The 19,907-nt window shown below is 40.0% G+C and overlaps 1 protein-coding gene across 3 annotated transcripts in view; it reads right to left on the reverse strand.

Annotated features, from left to right (window-relative positions):
- MAST4 (microtubule associated serine/threonine kinase family member 4) overlaps positions 1 to 19,907 on the reverse strand; it is a 783,557-nt gene that overhangs the window by 508,157 nt on the left and 255,493 nt on the right. For all 3 annotated transcript variants that reach the window (XM_027863400.1, XM_027863401.1, XM_027863399.1), the window contains exon 3: positions 5,367 to 5,491. In XM_027863400.1, the coding sequence (XP_027719201.1) occupies positions 5,367 to 5,491 (125 nt within the window). The remainder of the gene's footprint in view (positions 1 to 5,366; positions 5,492 to 19,907) is intronic.

The following is a 19,907-nucleotide window of genomic DNA, read 5'->3' on the forward strand; positions in this document are numbered from 1 at the left end:
AACCATTATATCATTTAAAGGAAACACATCACTTCTCCTTTCTCCTTTTTTGTCCATACCTTGTCCTTAACCCTCCTCTTCCCACTCCTGCCGCGGCCTTCATAACATCTCCCAAAACTAGGCTGCTGATTTCTAGATAACATCCTTCCTCCCAATTCTACTTGCTGACCAGATGATAGATGCACTTTACGGTCATTAAGAATCCTTTCCTGATTCCCCTCCAACTGTTAGTGCTCTTCCCAAAAATAATTTTCCTTTGACTTCTTGTGTGTTTGGTATTTACTTACCTGGTTACATGGTGTTCCATGCAGCCCAATCTCTCCCAGTTAACAGAATATAAGCTCCTTGAGAGCTTGGTCTATTTCTTTTTCTATTTCTTTCCTTTTGGGGGGGCAGGGAGGGAGGGGGAAAGTTTTGTGTCCCTATCTAGTATACCTTGACAGTGAAGCAGAAAACCCTGGATTTGCAGTCAGGAAGACCCCAGTTGAATCCTGCTTCTACCACTTACTAGTTGTTTGATGCTAGGCAAGTCACTTAAGCTGTCTGCCTCAGCTTCCCCAGACATAAAGTGGAGATAACAATAGCACACCTACCTCCTAGGATTGCTGTGAAGATCGAAAGATAATATTTGTAAAATACTTTGCAAACCATAAAGCTCACCTACCACATAGTGGGCACTTAATAAATGCTTGTTGAATTGAACCGAGTTAAACTGAATTCAAACCCAGCCCAATGTGGAGTTTGACTTCCGGGAGGTGAAGAAAATGGCAGCACCAGGCCTGAAGTCACAAAAACCTGAATCCAAATTGGGCCCCCTACACTTATAAGCGGTACTGTCTGCCTCAATTTCCTCAACTGTAAAATGAGGATCATAACAGAATCTACTTCCCAGATTTGTTATGAGAATCAAATGAAATAATATTTGTAAAGCTCTTAACAGAATGCCTGGCACATAGTAGGAGTTTAACAAATGCTTGTTTCCCTCCCCTTCCCATTTCTAATTCATATAGGATATGCTTGTTTCTGTGTGTGTCTCATAGGACAGAGACTATCTTTTGCCAGTTATTGTATTTCCAGTGCTTAGCACAGTACCTGGCACATACTAGGTGCCTAATAAATATTTATGGATTGATTGAGAGGGCCAGCTAACTTGAACACATAAAACTGAGCCACAGATTCAACAGAAACTAGATAACTAGAGCCTACTCTTAAAAAAAAAGGCTGGAACTGGAGTACTATATATAAAGGGTGCAAGGATGGGAAGTGAAGTAAATGAAGGATGAGGGAAATAACACAAAGAGAAATTAACCAGAGGGAATGAGTTCTTGAAATTCTTTCCTTTTTGTGCACTGACATTCATCCATTACTGCTAAGTATCACACAAGTTGGCATTTCTTATGACTGCAACATGCACCGTTATCAAATTTTAGTCAGCAAGGCTTACTGCCCTCATATTTTCCTACAGACTGATAAGTTACCATGTTTCTGCCTCCTGAATTCCTGTCTGCTTGCCAAAGAGAAGCATCTGTATAAATCCATCTGTTTTTGATGACAGCAGCTTCTTTGATAAACTACCCATGTGTAGGGAGGGACAGAAAGATGGAAGAAGCAAATGGGAGAAGACTTTTTCCCTTCTCCAGATTAATGTACATGGAGTATTCATCTGACACCTCATCGGCACTCCCGGCTGGTTCCCCAGCAGGCAGACACTCACTAAGCATGTATTCTGCCCACTATCCGGCCACTCAGGAAGAAGCGGCACCACGCCAATTATCTGAAGCGCCCAACATGTCTGGTTCAGGCAGCACAACCACATTTAGCAGAGCTAAGGAAAATGAGCTACTTTGGGCTAAGAATTCATATCCTTACCAAGAGAGTAGTTAGCAATGCTTAATCTGTCTGTGACATTAAAGGAACCACAGACAATACTCTTACTAAAGGCTGCACCTGCCAAAACATAAGTAACCTCATTTATATCTCATTGGCATCCTCTCAAGTAAAGGTCATAGACATGTTTGAATTTCCTGCATATGGCATCAGTGTCTGCCATATTGTATGACGCAGTACACAGTTTAGGAAGTCTTCCTGTACCATATCCTGTCTTCTCACACTTGAAAGCACACAATATCTCCCTTAATTTCATTATTTTTCCAGGTAGCCACGAAATACCAAAAAAAAAAAAATCAGTTTGTTTTTATAATTAAAATGACCAAGTTCTCTTGCAGAGGGTAGTTACAACCCTTCTACAAGGGCAACAGAGGTGACTACATGGCTGCTTTCACTTTTCTGTAATCTTAGCCAGTATAAACAGGATACGTTTCATTTCAGAATTTCAAAGGCTGATCAAAACTGTTTAACACTGTGGAGTTTCAAAGCACGTCTTGGGATTCACAACAAAGTAACAAGATCACATAAGGCTGAGGTAAAGAAACTCAATAGGTTATCCATTAGAGCACAGAGAAGAACTATCAGTTTCACAACTAGAGGATTTGGTCGGTTTCCCCATGAATAAAAGAAGAGATAGATAATATACAAAATTGCCCATGGTGGGCAACATCTACCTTTCCACACCATTCTCCAGGAAATCAAAGCTCCTGTTTCTTTACTGAAATTGCCTTGTTAAAATGGCCTATAATAGTTTTTATATTTTTTAAAATATACTTTTCCCCTTTACTTTCTATACACAGTCTATTCTCCATAAAGAGAGAAGAATCAAATATATGACCTTTCCCCCACTATGTACTCTTAAGACTGTGCTGAAAGTTGGCATATAAAAATGTATCACAAGACTTTTAGCACTATAATTGCATGTGCTGTGGGTAGCTGAGATATCTGGCCTGAGATAACTGAATAATGAGGAAATGAAGATGAGAGGGGCACCAGAAGGGACCATTCTCTCTTGCTGTTATTCTGCATCAGTGAAACAAAGCAGCTTACCAATTTCCTAAGACTACAATACATGCATCAATAGAGGTGAGAGGGGTGAGGGAAGGCGAGGCAAGAGTTGGAAAGTTAATAAACTTATCCATCAAGTACTAAAAAGTACCGACTAAAAAGTTTATGATATCCTGCCTTCATTTAGCAAGTGAAACTGAGATACAGATAACAACAATAATCATAAACTATATAGCACTTTAAAGTTTGCAATGTGCTTTAACCAAAAGAAATAAAAACAGAAAGGAAAAAAATACATTTTAAAGCAGATTTAAAATCCAAAGATGTCAACCTGATATCTACGATGCCAGGGGAAGATAATGAACAAAACCTTAATTTAGGCAGCATCTTACACAATACATACCATCAACCCCAGTAAAATGAAAGCTTTTTGAGGACAGAGACTTTCACAATTTTATTTTTTTCTTTATTCATACTAGAGTTCCTTTCACACAGTAGGCACTTACATGTAAGTCAAATTTAATTAGATATTAAATCACTTCAGTATTTTTGATGCAAATATCTCCAATTTAAATACTGGCAGTAGGTAAACTAATAAGAAATTCTGAGCAGGAAATGGAAAGTGGACTAACGCAATTTTCTGCAACTCCTCATTTGTTTGCTACCCATGCTTCTCAGGACTTTCTGGTCCTGTTTGCAAACATCTTAGCTCAACATCAAACAGGAACTTCAGCAGAGAATAAATGTTTCCTACGTCTGGATACTTTACCTCAGACATCATTATCCTTTCCTGTGACAACCTTGCTTCGACCAGCATCATCAGAGTTATCATTGCCAAGTGAAACCAACCATTGTTACCATGGAAGGATGCAGGAACAATATTGTAGTTTTTAAGAAATCATTTTTTACTTAAAAAGTTGCTAGCTGAAAAGATTTAAAATTCTCAAGTGGTACAGGCACAACTCTAACTTAAGCTTTAATACATTTTCTCCAAAGAGAAAAAAAATGAATTTGAGTTCTTGCTACCTGGTACCAAAAACACAACTAGGTGTAAACTTTAAATCCACAGAAAAAAGATAGATCAGGTTTACAAATGGCAGCCTCATTCTGTACACTCAAAAGGACTTGAGAAGAGCAGCTCAGTAACAAAAATTTGTTTGGGGACAGTCAAGAATATAAATTGCTTAAGAAATCAATCCATAGTAGTTTAGAGCTAAAAGGGACCTTAGACATTAGGAACGGCTCATAGAATCATAGATTGGGAGCTGGAAAGAAACATAGAGAAAATCGATTCTAGCTCCCTCATTTTACAGATGAGAAAACTGAGGACACCATCTTTGTTTCACAGGAAAACTGGGGCACCATGAAATTAAGTGAATGGCCCAAGCCTGATGGCTAATTAATGCACTAGCCAAGATTAGACACCAGGTCTATTTAAGTTACAAGGCAGTGTGGGCGAGCATTTAGTCAAGAGCCCCAGATTTGAATCTTGTTTCAGAAATTTAGTAACCACTAAGACACTCAACCTCTCAGACCCTCAGTTTCCTCACCTGTAAAATAGAGACACCACCTCCCAAACTTCAAAGATCCGTACAAACGTGGTTTTCATCATTTAGTAAAATATGGCTCCCAATGCAAAAGACTCCAGATAAGGACCTGCACAGATTTATGTATTCCTTATAGCATTGTTCATGACAGAGTTAGAGGCCCATCTTCCAGTGGCAGATGTTGCCATGGCCACACAAGTCCCCATTCACCACATTTAATAGAAATTAAATACAAAAGCCATTTTATAGCCTTTTTCTGTTGTACAAGAGCATAAAAACAGGAACCTAATAGAAGAGGGGCCTATTAGATAACAACTCTAAATGCTAAGTGCAAAAGCCATTTTTATAGCCTCTTTTTTACACCAGAGCGTAAAACCTGGAACCAAAAAGAGGGTCTCATGAGATAACTCTAAATGGGAAATGTGGTTTGAAACATATACTGTTTTTCAATGAGATCTTTTCTTTCTGTCCCATTTTATTGGCAGATTTTTGTTGTCGCCTGGTAAAAAATAGAGCAAAGAGTTGAGAAATAGGGAAGTTAACTGGGAAGAAGAAGTCCTGGGAAATGGTCTAAAGGACATTCAACATGGAAAGAAATATCAGGTAATTTAAAGTGCAGGTTTCCACACCCTCACATTGAATTCCTTCCTGGATGCACTGCGCATTTCTAATGGGCAGTTATTAATCATTTAAGTTATCAATAATTTAATTCATAATTCATTTAATAATATAATTCCTACTGCCCAGGTTAAACATGATACACAAACCAAAGGACAGACAGGATGTGAAAACCTGTAATTGCGCATGTCATGGCTATGTATATCTCTCCCCCCACACTCACTATGCCCCTGAAATTCAACCATCTTGTAGCATAGGATCCATGTCCTTTCTTTCAGGCTTGAATAAAGCCTGTATTTCACTCACCATGCTAGCAGTGAGGGAAGGAGCTGACTGACCAAGAGCCTGGCTGCGCATCCGGATGAGGTTGGAGGTCTCTGCAGCTGCTAGCCATGACTGCTCTGCGATGGTGTTTGGAAGTAGGTACCTCCCTGTTGGATGCAAACAAAGAAAACACAGTTTTCTTAACTTGGTAGCTAAGGATACCATGACCGGTTCTGTCTCCTTGCTTCCTCACGGACTTTCTTTTGTATTTGTCAAAATCAGTGACTATTTTTATGGAGTGGGGAGTTTTGGTGCTGAGAGAACTCCCAGTGAGGAAAATCTCTCTACCAATATATATCTGTGACATAATTCTAGAGCAAGGTTCTTAAACTTTTTTTGTGCAATAGGCCCTATTGGCAGGTTGGTAAATCCTACAGATACCTATTATTGTTGCCCACGTTAATTATTGAAGGAAATGCCAAAGTTGTTAGAAATAAATGAAAATAAAGATTAATTTTTTGCCCATGAAAGCTCCTGGATACCCTAAATTATCCCTAGGCCCCTTAAAGGTAACCAGACAAAGAAGCCCTGTGAAATCTCTAAGGCTCTAAGAAACACATAGTATGCATCAGAGGTAGGCCTTGTACACAAGGTCTCCCAATTCTGAAGCTGGCCTTTTATCTCCTACGTCATGCTGTCTTTAAATTGGGAAATACTGTCACCGAATAGAAAAGAAATTTTAATCTGAAGTCAGGATAGCCAGATTTAGACTCAGAACCTGAATTCCCATGTAAACGGGAGCAAATCACATCTCCCTGACCCTTGGTTTCCTCATGGAAATAATGAAACCTTCCTTTTTGACTGAGTCCAAGTTTTACAGAACAAATCCTTTTATTAAGGGGATTTGTTCTGTGAAGTTTGAATTCAGTCAAAGCGCCGCACTTGAGAACCTAGAGGGCCACAGGTGGCCTTGAAGTCTCAGGTTTCCCACTCCTGGAATAGGGAAAGGGAAGGCGGTCTTGTTTTATGAATAGCAAAGAGGCCAGTGTCAATAGATTGAGTATATGGAAGGAGAAATAACTTGCGGGCCCCTATTCCATGCATTTTCACCGGCTTCTCCCCTGCCTGGAGAGCTCCCCCTCCTCCTCTTCTCTGCCTCCTGACTTCCTTCAAGTCTCAGCTAAAATTCTATGGATTGCCTCCATCAAACGGAGACCTGGGAAAGACCTCAGCTTCAAAAGCCCATGGTATCCCACTGCATCCAGGGCTGATCACCGGTCATCCTAATCTGTAGTTTACCCCTGGACCCAGACGGCTCCAGAGGAGAAAGTGAGGCAGGCTGGTGACTTTGCACAGCCCTCCCTCACTGAAATCCAATTCACTTGTAAGTCACGGCATCACCTCCCTGATGTCATGGTCCTCTTGGAGAACGAGGGACAAACAACAACTCGGGCATAGTCCAAGCTGCCCCACTGGGGACCCGTCTAGCCAGTTCCAGTTGGACAACGCCTCTCCTTCCCTCCCCTCTCCTCTCTTCTCATTAGACCGTGAGGTCCTTGAGATCAGGGTCTGTCTTTTAATTTCTTTGTCCCCTGAGCACGGGGCCTGGCTTCATAGTAAGCCCTCAATAAATGTTTGCTGACTTGTCATAAGCCTCTCGAAGGCAGGAACTATTGTTTTGGAGGGTTTTTTGTTGCTGCTGTTGTTGTTTGTTGCGTTTGCATTCCATGGCCTAGCACAATGTTAGGCACTGTGGCAAAAAGGAATTGCTTAATAAATGTTTTTCGATTAATCAAATACCTTATCCAATGGCTTACTTTTGGTACTATTATTCTTTGACCTTTCTGTACCATTTGACAAAGCTAACCACACCCCTATCCTAGATAATTTCTCATTTGTTTTCCAGAGACATCACACTCATAACAAATATTTGTATGACTCTTCCAAGTAAACTCTAACTGCATCTTTTTTGTTTCTTTTCCTCACTCATCTTCTTACTGACCCCTTAAAGTATGTTTAATTCAATTTTTTTTGGCAATCAGGATTAAATGACTTGCCCAGGGTCACACAGCTAGAAAGTATCTGAGGCTGAATTTGAATTCAAGTCTTCCTGACTCCAGGACCGATGCTCTATCCCCTACACCACCTAGCTGCCCCTGTTCAATTCAATTTAACAGAACTAACACAAATTCAGCAGTACTCTTCACCGTGTTCCTAAGGTTATGTCTTTGGCTGTCCTCTCCTGTCTCTACACACCATTCTTTGGTCATGTCATTCATTCCTCTCATTTCAATTATCACCTCAATGCAGACTGATCATCTCTCAGGAGTTTCAAGTTCTTCTTTTCAATAGCCCATGTCCACTTTGGTATCCTCCTCTCACTTAGTGCGAGGATTAAAGGAGGGCCTGTGCTGTTCACTAAGGTGAGAAGAGTCACCGATCCAGCACAGAGGCGGTTGGATGCAGGTGCCAGCTGGCAGCTCTGGTTCTCGTATCCCTAGGCTAGGTCACAGACTTAGTGTGGTCTGAGAAGGGGACTTATACACAGGGTTGCTAGACCTGAGCAAGGCACATTTGCCAGCCAGAGGCGATAACCGGTGGCTCTGACTCTAGGAACAGAGTAGGGTCTCAGATCTGGCCCCCAACCCAGTCTGAAGCTGGTAGCAAAACAGCCAGGGTCAGGGACTCAGACCAAAAAGGAGTCTGCAGTTTCCTCGTTCTGAACTTACAGATTCCTCTAGCTAGATGATGATAGCTGGGGCCAGTTGCAGTCTACATCTAACCAGGAGCAAGCTGACTGTTGTGTTGCTCAGACACAACTGAGATCAAGAGCTTGTAAAACTTAAACCAGGAAGATAGCAATTAGTCTTTGCCCCTGCTTAGACCACTCTGGGCCCATTGAAAGCCTGCGGGTACCCAGCCTGGGTCATTCTGGAGATCCTTAAATAACACATCACTCAATACCCAGGGAAAGCAACAATATGACCCAACAGGGACATTCTCTCCCTAAGTGTGCAGAGCCTGGTCCCTACAAAGTCCAAAGTCAAGAAATAAGGATAGGGGCAGCTAGGTGGCGCAGTGGATAAAGCACCAGCCCTGAAGTCAGGAGGACCTGAGTTCAAAGCTGGCCTCAGACCAAACACTTGACACTTACTGGCTGTGTGACCATAGGCAAGTCACTTAACCCCAATTGTCTTAAAAAAAAGAAAGAAAAAAAAAGAAATAAGGATAGAAGAATGACCAAAGAAGCAAAAATACAGAATCCCTCCTAGAAGAGCTTGGACAGATGCCCAAGACACAAGCCCAAAGAACAGAATGACTCCAAAACATCCATAAAAGGCAGTTACAGTGAGCGGATAGAGTGCTGGATCAGGAATCAGACTTGAATTCATATCTGCCCTCAGACACCTACTAGCTGTGTGATTCTAGGCAAGTTACTTAAACCGTTTGCCTCAGTTTCCTCAACTGTAAAACAGAGATAATAACAGGGTTGTATCAAATGAGATAATATTTGTAAAACATTTAGCACAGTAATTGGCACTAAGTAGGTGCCATATAAATGCTTATTTCCTTCCCTTCACCTCCTTTCCCTGCAAAGCCTCAAAGAAAAATACTGCTTGGAGACAACTTCAGCAAGAATTCCTGGGGGAAACAAAAATGATTTCATAACTGCTAACTATTTCTGCCAATGGCACCTAATCTACAATGTTTCAAATTTTGATGTTAACCTTCACTCTTCCCTCATCTTTCATATCCAGTCAGATACTGGGTATAACTGTTCATTTGAATCTCCTTCCGCAATGTTTTGTTTTTTGTTAATTTTTAATTTTCAGTTCCAAATTCTCTCCTTCCCTTTACCCCTCCCCTACCCACTGAGAAGACAAGAAATGTGATGCCCATCATACATACAAACTCATGCAAAGCATATTTCCATGTTAACCATGTTGCAAAACAAGAAAAAGAAATAAAAAGAAAAGAAAGAAAGAAAGAAAAAAGAGCCCCCCAAAAATGCTTCAATCTGCACTCAGAGGTCATCAGCTCTCTCTCTGGAAGTGGATAGCATTTTTCATCATAAGTCATTTGGAATTGTTACTTCCACAATATTTTTTAAATTCATCCCCCTCCTCTAGATTTCCACTGCCACAATGCATTATATATTATATATTCTTCAATATCACATGCCTAGATTACTGCAATAGATTCCTGACAATCCTCCTAACTGCACTCTCTCTGTGCAGTTGATTCTATAGACATTGCTACCAGACTCATTCTCCTTAGCACAGACCTCCTGTTGGCTAGAGTCCCAGGGGTGGGGAACCTGCAGTCTGGAGACAACATGTGGCCTTCTAGGTCATCAAGCTCAGTCATCAAGATTTGTTCTGTGAAGTTTGGATTCCGTCAAAGGGCCGCACTTGAGGACCTAGAGGGCCCCATGTGGCCTCAAGGACACAGGTTCCCCACCCCTGGCTAGACCACCTAGACAGAAAGAGGAAATAGATGAAATCGGCAAACAGATTATAAGCTTGGCACAAGCACATGATATAATTATGATGCAGGATGCAATTATCTCAACATCTGCTGGTATTCTCTCTGCCAAGAAAGTAGAGCAGTTAATAATCTGACTTGCTTTTATAGTAATCTCTTCCTTCAAAGATGGGAGAAACAATGAAACTTCTATTCTGCACCTGACTTTTCACCAACCTGGAGAAATACTGGGAAATATGGGGAGGAGGTAATGGCTCCATCTTAGGATATGTGATAGAAAAGAAAGGCAGACAAGGTCTAGCAAATATACTTTATTTTGAGAGAGAAGATTTCAGAGTTCAGAGAAAAAAAATAGGTAAGATTCCATGGACTGAAATTCTACAGGGGAAGTCAACCCAGGAAAGAGAATGTAAAGCTCTTAAGTATGCAATTCCCTTTTCTTCTTCTTGTTTTTTCTTTCTTTCTTTCTTTGTCTTTTTTGGGGGGGGTGAGGGCTAGACAATCAGAGTTAAATGACTTGCCCAAGGGTCACACAACTAGTAAGTGTCAAGTGTCTGAGGCCATATTTGAACTCAGGTCCTCCTGACTCCAGGGCCAGTGCCCTATTCACTGTACCATCTAAGCTGCCCCTCAGCATGCATTTCTTAAGACACAGAAATATATCTGATAAAGTGGAAAAGGAGAAGCTGTCAAAATGTGGCCTCAGACACTTATTAACTGTGTGAACCTGGGTAAGTCACTTAACTGTTTGCCTCAGTTTCCTTATCTGTCAAATGAGCTAGAGAAGGAAATGGCAAACTACTCTAGCATCCTTGCCAAGAAAACCCCAAATGGAGTCACAAAGAACTGGACACAACTGAAAAACGACTGAACACCTACAAAATATATATGGATATGTATACACACATATTTGTTACATATGTGTATGTGTGTGTATGACAGAAGCAAAGCCGATTACCAAAGGGCAAGTTATGGTACAGTGCAGCAAAAAATGTCAGAAAAGCAAATGCTATCTAAATGAGACATTGACTTCAAATGGAGTTTGCTACATTGGAGAAAAGAGGATCAAAGAGTATGGATGGAACTGTTTCTTGTAGAGGGAACTGGAATAATTAAGTGTAGGGAGAAGGCTGAGCTAGAAACAGTTAAGTGGTTCAGTAGATAGAACATTGGATTTAGAAGTCCAAAGGTCAGAAAGATGTGAGTTTGAATCCTGCCTCAGATACTTATTAGCTATATCACCCAGGGAAAACCCCTTAATTTTTCTCAGCCTCATTTTCTTCATTTGTAAAATAAGGAGGTTGGACTCAATGGCCTTCTGAGGTCCTTTCCAGCTTATCCATGCTCCTATGTCTACTTCTTATATTTTTTTTCTACTAAAGAGAATCATCTTTGGACTGGACAGAGGAGGGCTAGAAGTTAGGCGATAAGGAATCTACCTGTAATTCAATGATATAAAGAACTCCCAGGTGTGGAAATTTCTTCTACCAATGAAGTTTGAAACCTTCTCTGCAATTTATAGTCTTTGAGAGTTACCTAGAGTGGTGTCAAACTCCAATGGGCAAACACAGGGCAATTAGGGTCCAAAAGGATCACTTCAAGGCTACCATGTTGACCTAAACAACAACATGTTAACATTATCCATGTTGTATCTTATTTTGTCAAATATATTCAAATTACATTTTAATCTTGCTCAGGTTCTCCTTGGGAGTGTTCTGGGCTGCATGTTAGCCCTATATTTGACACCTCTGGCCCTGGGCACTGAGAAGTTATGGGACTTGAACAGGGTTATGGAGCTAATTATGCCAGGCATAATTTAGACCCAGGTGTTCCTGCCTATAAGGTCAGCTCTCTATCTATTGGGCCATTCTGCTTCTCGGGCCTAGAAAGAGCAGAACACAAAAGTACCAATAAGAGCTGATATCCAAGGTGAGTAGGGGAGATATTAAGAGAGGATTTAGCTTCTTTTGAAGAGTTCCTGTCACCTGGTCCAAGGACATTACATCCTGGGCACTGAAAGTACTGGCAGGTATCATGCTGAGTGTCTATCCTATGGACTACAACTCAGTAAAATCTCTTACATCTGTCTCCTTTATTCACACTGTTAACACCCAAGTTCAAGTCCTGATCACCTTTCATCTGAACTACCATCCCCTTCCTCACAATATCTTACATTTATTTTGTATGTTTTCTCTCTAACAAAATGTAAGCTCATTGAAGGCAGAGATAGTTCCCTTTTTGTCTTTACATTCCCATTCCCTAATACATTCCTTAGCATATGACAGGTGCTAATAAATATTCATTGATTAACTCTAATTAGTCTCCATGTTTTAATCTTTCCCTTCATTTCATGGGTCTAACTTTAATACTCTTCTACCTTTGGGGAAAGGCAACTAGGTAGTGCAGTTGCTAGAGTGCCTGGAGAAAGGAAGACTCATCTTCTTGCATTCAAGTCCAGTCTCAGAATCAGCCTAGCGGTGTGACCTTGGGCAAGCCATTTAACCTTGCTTGCCTCCATTTCCTGATCTGTAAAATGAACTGGAAAAAGAAATGGCAAACCACTCCAATATCTTTGCCAAGAAAACCCCAAATGGGGTCATGAAGAGTCAGGCATGACTGAAATGACTGAACAACAAACCTAGGTGGAGTAAACTAATACTTTTGAATTATAATAAAAACTCCTCCGACTGGGACTTAAAGCCTCCCCAAATCTGACTCTATGTGCCTGCCCAGTTTTAGTCCCCTTCTGGCCCTCTATGTTGCAGCTGAGATGGACTGCTAGTCATTCTCCACTCTTGTCCCGCCTCCCGAGGCCATGCCCAAACACCCTCCCTTCACATTGCTACTTTTTGAGAGCCTTCTCTTCCTTCAAGTTCCACACTCTGATGTCACCTCCTCCATAAAACTCTCTTAGCCCTGCTCTGCTCTCAACTAAAAGTGACCTTTTCCTCTTCCAATTTCTGAAAACACTTTGAATATTTCCTTTGCACTTAATCCATCCTTCCTCATATCCTATTTATTTATGCACACATAATCCCCTCCAACCCATGTGATTATAAGCTGCTTGCAGGCAGGGAATATTACTTTCCTTCTTGTTTCCCCTTCTGACACTTTGCCTTGAATGTGAAAACAAGTTCATCCTATAATTCATCGAGTGCAAAGCATCCTGAATTTCCATCAAATACACGTGTATTCAAGCTCTTCTTTTTAAGTCTAGTGATGACATACATAGAATCACATCAAATATATTGATATAGAAATCTCCAGGCAGGGAAGTTATAATCTAAAATGAAGGCAGCTGAGACCAACAGAAGTGATGGCATGCATTCAAGGTGAATAAAGGACATTCAATTTGCTCATTCTAGTCCCTCTTCCTTTAACTCCTATGAGACATGTAGCTATCTGAGTGTGCCAAAGGGGATAGAGTTTACACAATGCCTGTCTTCTATTTGCATAAATCATGATATCAATAGTCTGGGTTGAACAATTGAACACTGAACAACTTTTTCATCTAGATTATGCACTAATACATATGTTTATATGTTTAAAAGAAAGCTAAGCTTTGCTGGACTTCTCTGTTGATGACACCACCATCCTCCTCCCAGATACCCAGGCTTGAAACCTCTATATAATCTTAGGCTCCTCCCTCCCCCTCATTCACCACATCCAATCAGTCACCAAGTCCAGCCAAATCTACTTCTGCAGCATCTGACAACTGGTCCCCTCCTTTCCATAACCCAAGGTCAGGTCCATCACCTATGACCTGGACTGTTGAAATAGTTTCCTACCTGCTCCCTCTGCCTCCAGTCTATCCCCTCGACAATCAATCCTGCACACAAGTGTCCAAGTAATCTTCGTAACACACATCTCTGAAGACATCACTTCTTTGCTCAAAAATTCCCCCTGGTTTCCTACCACATCCCTAGTGCAGTCCCTAAATCCTAAGTCTGATAATTAAAAGTTTTCCCAGCTAGGACCAAAATACCTTTCCAGTCTCACCTTCATGCACTTTCTTCTCCCCTCCAACTGAAAGTCTCTCAATCTTCATTGATTCTTGTATAGCATTTTGTAAAGACTTCTCCTTGGCACTTATTTTCAACTGCTATTACACTAGTGTGTGCTGATGTCATCTCCCCTATTGGGTCCTAAGTTCCTTGAGAAAAGAGATTACTCTTTGCTATGTTTCTTACATGTTTGATCACTATATTCTGCATTCCTCCAACCCCAATACCATGCCTTGAACATAGTAGATATTTAATATTTACTGTTTCTAATTGGATGAAATTATCCTTCGCTATTTACCTAGCAAATGAAAGGTACATTTTAAAAAGTATGAGAAATTAGGCTCCTGCCTCCATAAAGTTTATTTAAACTAATAAGCATAGTCATGAGTATTTAATTCAAACAAACAATTGATAAGAACTCAATATCTTTCCCCTAGAACCTTCCCTTCTTCCCAATTTTTCTATTATTACACCTCCCAGTCTCAAAGTCTTTGCATCATCTTTGGCCCCTCACACTCTCATCCTACATATCCACTTTGTTGCCTAATCTTGCCATTTCCACCTCCACAACATCTCTCATGTATGCTCCCTTCTGTCCCTTCACCTAGCCACAACTCCAAGGCAGGTCGTCATCCACTATCACTTAAATCACTGCAACTGCCTGCTAACTGCTCTCCCTGACTCAAGTATCCCTCCACTCCAATCCATTCTCCACTAAACTGCAAAGGCGAGTTTTCTGAAGTGGAGGTCTGATCATGTCATCTACCTGATCAATAAGCTCCAGTGATCAAATATAAGATCCTCTGTTTGGCATTTAAATCTCTTCATGCTTTGGCCCCCTTTTTATTTTTCCAGCTTTAACCTCCTTCACAAATTTGACAATCCAAATTTCGTTGTTGTTGTTCAGTTGTTTCAGTCATACACAACTTCTCATAACCCCATTTGGGGTTTTCTTGGCAAAGATAGTGGAGTCATTTGCCATTTCCTTCTCCAATTCGTTTTATAGATGAGGAAACTAAGGTAAACAAAGTTAAGTGACTTGCCCAGGGTCACACAGCTAGAAAGTGTCTGAGGCCAAATTTGAACTCAGGAAGACAAGTCTTCCTGACTCTAGGCTCAGCACTGCATTACCCAACTGCCTTCCCTTTCATGTTACCTTCATCCACTTTGTATTTATCTAGTATGCAACTGGTTATTTGCATACTGTCTTCTCCATTAGAGTGTGAGCTCTTTGAAGGCAGGGACTGTTCTGCCTTTCTTTGTATGCCCAACACCCAGAACAGTGCCTGGCACATAGTAAGTACTTAGTAAATGATTACTGATTGACTGAAGTATGTGACTACCTCCAAGGTTCTTCACAGCAGTCTTACTCTGATGTATTGTGGGCTCTTCAGATCTATGTCTATGAAGATCAAGTTCTAGGAAATTCTATGAAACAGAAAAGGCTTTCAAACTACAAGTCTGGTGACAGAAAGTCTCCACTGTCCAACTTAGTTAAATACAAAAAGGTTCATGATCAAAAAGCTGGCTATGGAGTGACAAGGTTTTTGTTTGTGGTGAACCACTATTTACCAGCTATCATGGGTTATAAAATCTAACTGAATGGACAGAGAATCTGCTTCCCACGTGCAAAATGACTGAAGGAACTACATAATATACAATTTTTTTTAGGAAAATAAGAGAAAAAAGATGAATTCTCCAAAACCACTATTAAGATGGTAAGCTTCCAAATTTCCATTATAAATCTAAAAGATTATATTAAAGTGATTATTTGTAAGCACTTAAGCCATTAATATGAGCCATACTAGAACCATTACGAATCAATCATATCAAGCTAATCTCATTTCTTTTTTGGGCAGGATCAGTCATGAAAATACTGCACATAAAGCCCCTCATGATATTTGCATAGGCAAATGGAAAAATGTAAATGGAAGTGTATAATTAAGATGTATTTAATTATCTCTAAAATTATAATTATGTATATAACATAAATATAATATAAATATAACTAAAACATTAGCTTTATGGATTCTGAACTGGTTGATTGTTTTCTAGACTAAAACAGAACAAAAATGCCAATTGGTGGAATGTCACAAGAATCCATCCTTGGTCCCTATTGGGTTAAACATTTTTATCACTAACTAGAAGACAACATATGACCAGTTCATTAAATTTATAAATGACAAACAGTAGTGCTGATGGAAGCGCAGGAACAGCTAACACTCTGGAGAGTAGAATCAGGATCCAAGAAGATTTCTACAGAGTGTAGGATCAGACTAAATGTATGACAATTAATTTTATATGGATAAATGGATAAATATAACAGCCTATACTTGGGTTCAAAAAAATCAACTGCAGAAGTATTCAATGGGAGAAATGACCAGATAATAACTTAAAATTAAGGTAAAGAAGGGACCTACAGGTTTTATCTGACTCAACATGAATTAACAATGTGATATAAGTTTAAAAAAATGTGATTTTAGACTTCATTAATAGAAATAAAGTGTCCAAAAGATGGGTCTTAATAATACAGTATCATCATGCCATTCTAGTTAAGGGTGTGTGGAAGATGTTAAGAATATCAACAAATTAAAATGCCTAATTCCAAAATAGCAGTGGCATCCCACCCACCCCTTATTCCATTCCTGGAAATTCACCCAGTAGCATCGCCATACGCTTTGCTGCTCTGCCTTAAGGACCATGAGACCTTTCCATTTGAACTGCAACTGAAATCTTCCCTATATGTTGTGTCCTCCATTAGAATATAATCTCTTTGAGAGAAATTGTTTTTTTTCTTTGTATCCCCAGGATTCAGCATAGTGCTTTGTACATATTAAGCAATTAATAAATGGTTTTTCACTCATTCATTTATTTGTGACTACTGGTTAGAGATTTGGCTGGGATTCATACTTCATGCAAGGTTTAAATGAAAAGCAGCAATGAGGACCCAAAGTCATGTCCTGTGCATTCTAGCCTCTATGACTTTGCCCATATGGTTGGTCTATATACCTCTGCACCTGTTCAGTTCCTACTTAGTTACCTCCTCCGGGAAGACTTCCTTGGTCTCCCTTGGCTAGAATCATCTTTCCTTCCTCAGCCTCACATGGTACTCTGTAGTACTTTGTACCTTCCTGGTGATCTTACCTCAATCTGTTCTGGATTAGTTACTTCTGTAAGTATCTATGAGGGCAGGGACTGTGTCTAGAGATCAGTACAATGCCCTGCCAAGGATTTACTTACCAAGTAAATCCATTATTAATATGAGCCAGACTAGATCCATTAAGAATCAGTCATATTAGGCTTGCCTTATTTCCTTTTGGGCAAGGTCGATCATGAAAAATGCTAGGCATAAAGTCCCTCATAATATTTGTGTAGGCAAATGGGAAAATGTAAGCATTTTTAAATGCTTTTAAAAATTTAATTGAATTTATTGAATTGTTTCACTGGCATCAGGTAGTGAAACTAACTAGCCTGTCTGTATTTAATATCAATGATATCAACTGGGTCCTGATTAGTATGAATAATGAATCCCCTGAAGGGGTGGCATTATTATAATTCACATTGCATATTTCCATTGGACTAGAACCAATTATCATATTTTAGACAATTATAACTTTGAATTGTACCAACTTGAATACATGGGACCAATTCAGGGGATTTGTGTGCACAAATCCTAACTGTCCTAAAACTTAGAACTGGCGGAAAAAATGAACTTAGTAAAACATTGAAGACTGTACTTCACATGCACTGTGCACATTAAGGAGTCCTGACTTTTACTCTGAAATGCTTTTAAGAAATCTTTACTTCTACTCAGAAACTGACTTCTAGTTTCATTGGCAAAATGGCTTATCTACATGGCTCTGCCCTTGAGCTGACTGGCCCAATAAAATAGCAACAATGACCCAGAAGTATAGGTTTATCGAAGCATAAAACCTATCACTTAAAATTCTACTACTTCTCTCTATCGGAGTATTGGTCGTCAGCTCAGAAAAATCTGGCTTATGCAAGATATTATACTTCTAGTCCAGACTACTTATCAGCTTTTCAGTCAAACCTCCTTTGGAATAAAGATCAAGAAAAAAAAAAAAGAAATATAGATCAAGGAGGAACAAGGGAATAAGGCCATGGGGTGGGGGTGGGGGTTGGGAACAATAGGCTGTTATACGACGTTTCAGGAAATTTGCTCCCTTCAGCTCCCAAAGAAGAAAGCTGAGTACCGAAGTGAAAACTGGGGGGAAGGTAACAGGGAGGGGGGACAGTATAATCAGAAAGGAGATTGTTAGTATTGTGGTAATAGGGGCAGCTATTTACTTAGATACTTACTACTGTGTGACCCTGGGCAAGTCAATTAACCCTGTTTTCCTCAGTTTCTTCATGTGTAAATGAAGGATAACGAGAGCACTTTCCTCCCAAGATAGTTATAAGGATAAAATGAAATATTTGTAAATTTGCAAACCTTAAAGAACTAAATAAATGTTAACTATTATTATTGATCATCAGGTTTAAATACATTTTAAAAAATGTATTGAGCACATAAAAGTGTACAGGGAGGAGATGACTACTCTTTTTCTCTTTTTCTGCCAATGTTACTGACTGGTTTAGCTATCTGTCAGTTTGCGTCAGGTATGCCAGTGGTTGATTACGTTGTTGGAAAGGAGAAGGGGTAGCCTCCTATCCCTACATTCCTCCCCACAACCCACAGCTTGATAATAAATATTCCTGTTGGAATTATGGAATTGGAAATTGAGTCTTTCCTCTTCCCTTCCCTAATTCAATGCCACAAGGTAGACCTGGGCAGCAGGCCATGTAGGCAAAACAGACTGTGCTTTGGAAATGATGGCTCCTAGGATGTATCCTAAAGCATATCCCTGTCCAAAAGGGGGAATGACACCAAATGGTCCTGTGTCCTTACAGAGAGCCCTTTTGACAGAATGTAGGCACCTTGAGGGCAACAACATTCATTTCGGTCTCTGTATCCCAAGTGCCTGACATTTGAGGAGGGAGAGGGGGTTATTGTTTGAACATACCTCTGATTTCCCTGATGTAGTAAAACTTAGCAAGAGAATACCATCAGGGCAGCTAGGTGACACAGTAGACAGATCACTGGTCCTGGAGTCAGGAGAATCAGAGTTCAAATCTGATGTCAGACACTTACTAGCTGTGTGACTGTGGGCAAGTCACTTAACTCCAATAAGAAAGAATAAAAGGAAGGAAGGAAGGAAGGAAGGAAGAGAAAGAAAGAAAGAAAGAAAGAAAGAAAGAAAGAAAGAAAGAAAGAAAGAAAGAAAGAAAGAAAGAAAGAAAGAAAGAAAGAAAGAAAGAAAGAAAGAATACCATTTACCAATATAGGATGACACCTCCTCTGCAACTTCTAATCTTAAGTGTGTTTCCTGGGACCCTTGGAGGAAAAGCTACTGACCCAGAGTCACACAACCAGTAGGGGTGAGAGGAAGGTGTTAGAGTTTTTTCTGGCCCCAATGTCCGAAGGTCAGCTCTCTAACCACGATGAAAGACTGCCTTCCTGCCTGGCACTCAGTAAATAATAAATTGACAGATCGATCAAATACAAAGAGTATGCATAGTGTGCAACATACTATTCATGATTGGTTTAAATCATAAGCCCCAAATCATGCAATGCCCTGCACATGGCAGTCACTAAATACCATTTGTGGAATTGAATCATCACAGTCTCTACGAAGTTATTTGTTACAAAACCAAGCAAGGTAACCTTTAAAAAACTGAATGTATCCACTTATTTCTTTCTTTGTGCTTATGCATTTTGTATCCAAAATTAAATTCCTTTGTTTAATTAGCCTTTTGTATGTCTAAGTGGTTTATCAGTGGAAAGAGAAGCAGAGGCTGAAAGTATACCTTCTTCTAAGGTAGAAGGTGAGGGTAGATACATCCCTGTTCTTAATATTTATGAGGAAGTGGGAGAGAGAAGGGGGAAGAGGAAGAGGTGGAGAAGTCAGAGAGAGAGAGAGAGAAGGGAAGAGAGAAATAGATATACACACATACATGCATCCCACCAAAGTATATAGTTATAGATAAATACACACAAAGCTTACCCACTACTCTGCCTTAGGCATTTCAT

Source organism: Vombatus ursinus, unplaced genomic scaffold (assembly GCF_900497805.2).
Source record: "Vombatus ursinus unplaced genomic scaffold, bare-nosed wombat genome assembly UNPS02014772.1, whole genome shotgun sequence".
Taxonomy (NCBI): domain Eukaryota; kingdom Metazoa; phylum Chordata; class Mammalia; order Diprotodontia; family Vombatidae; genus Vombatus; species Vombatus ursinus.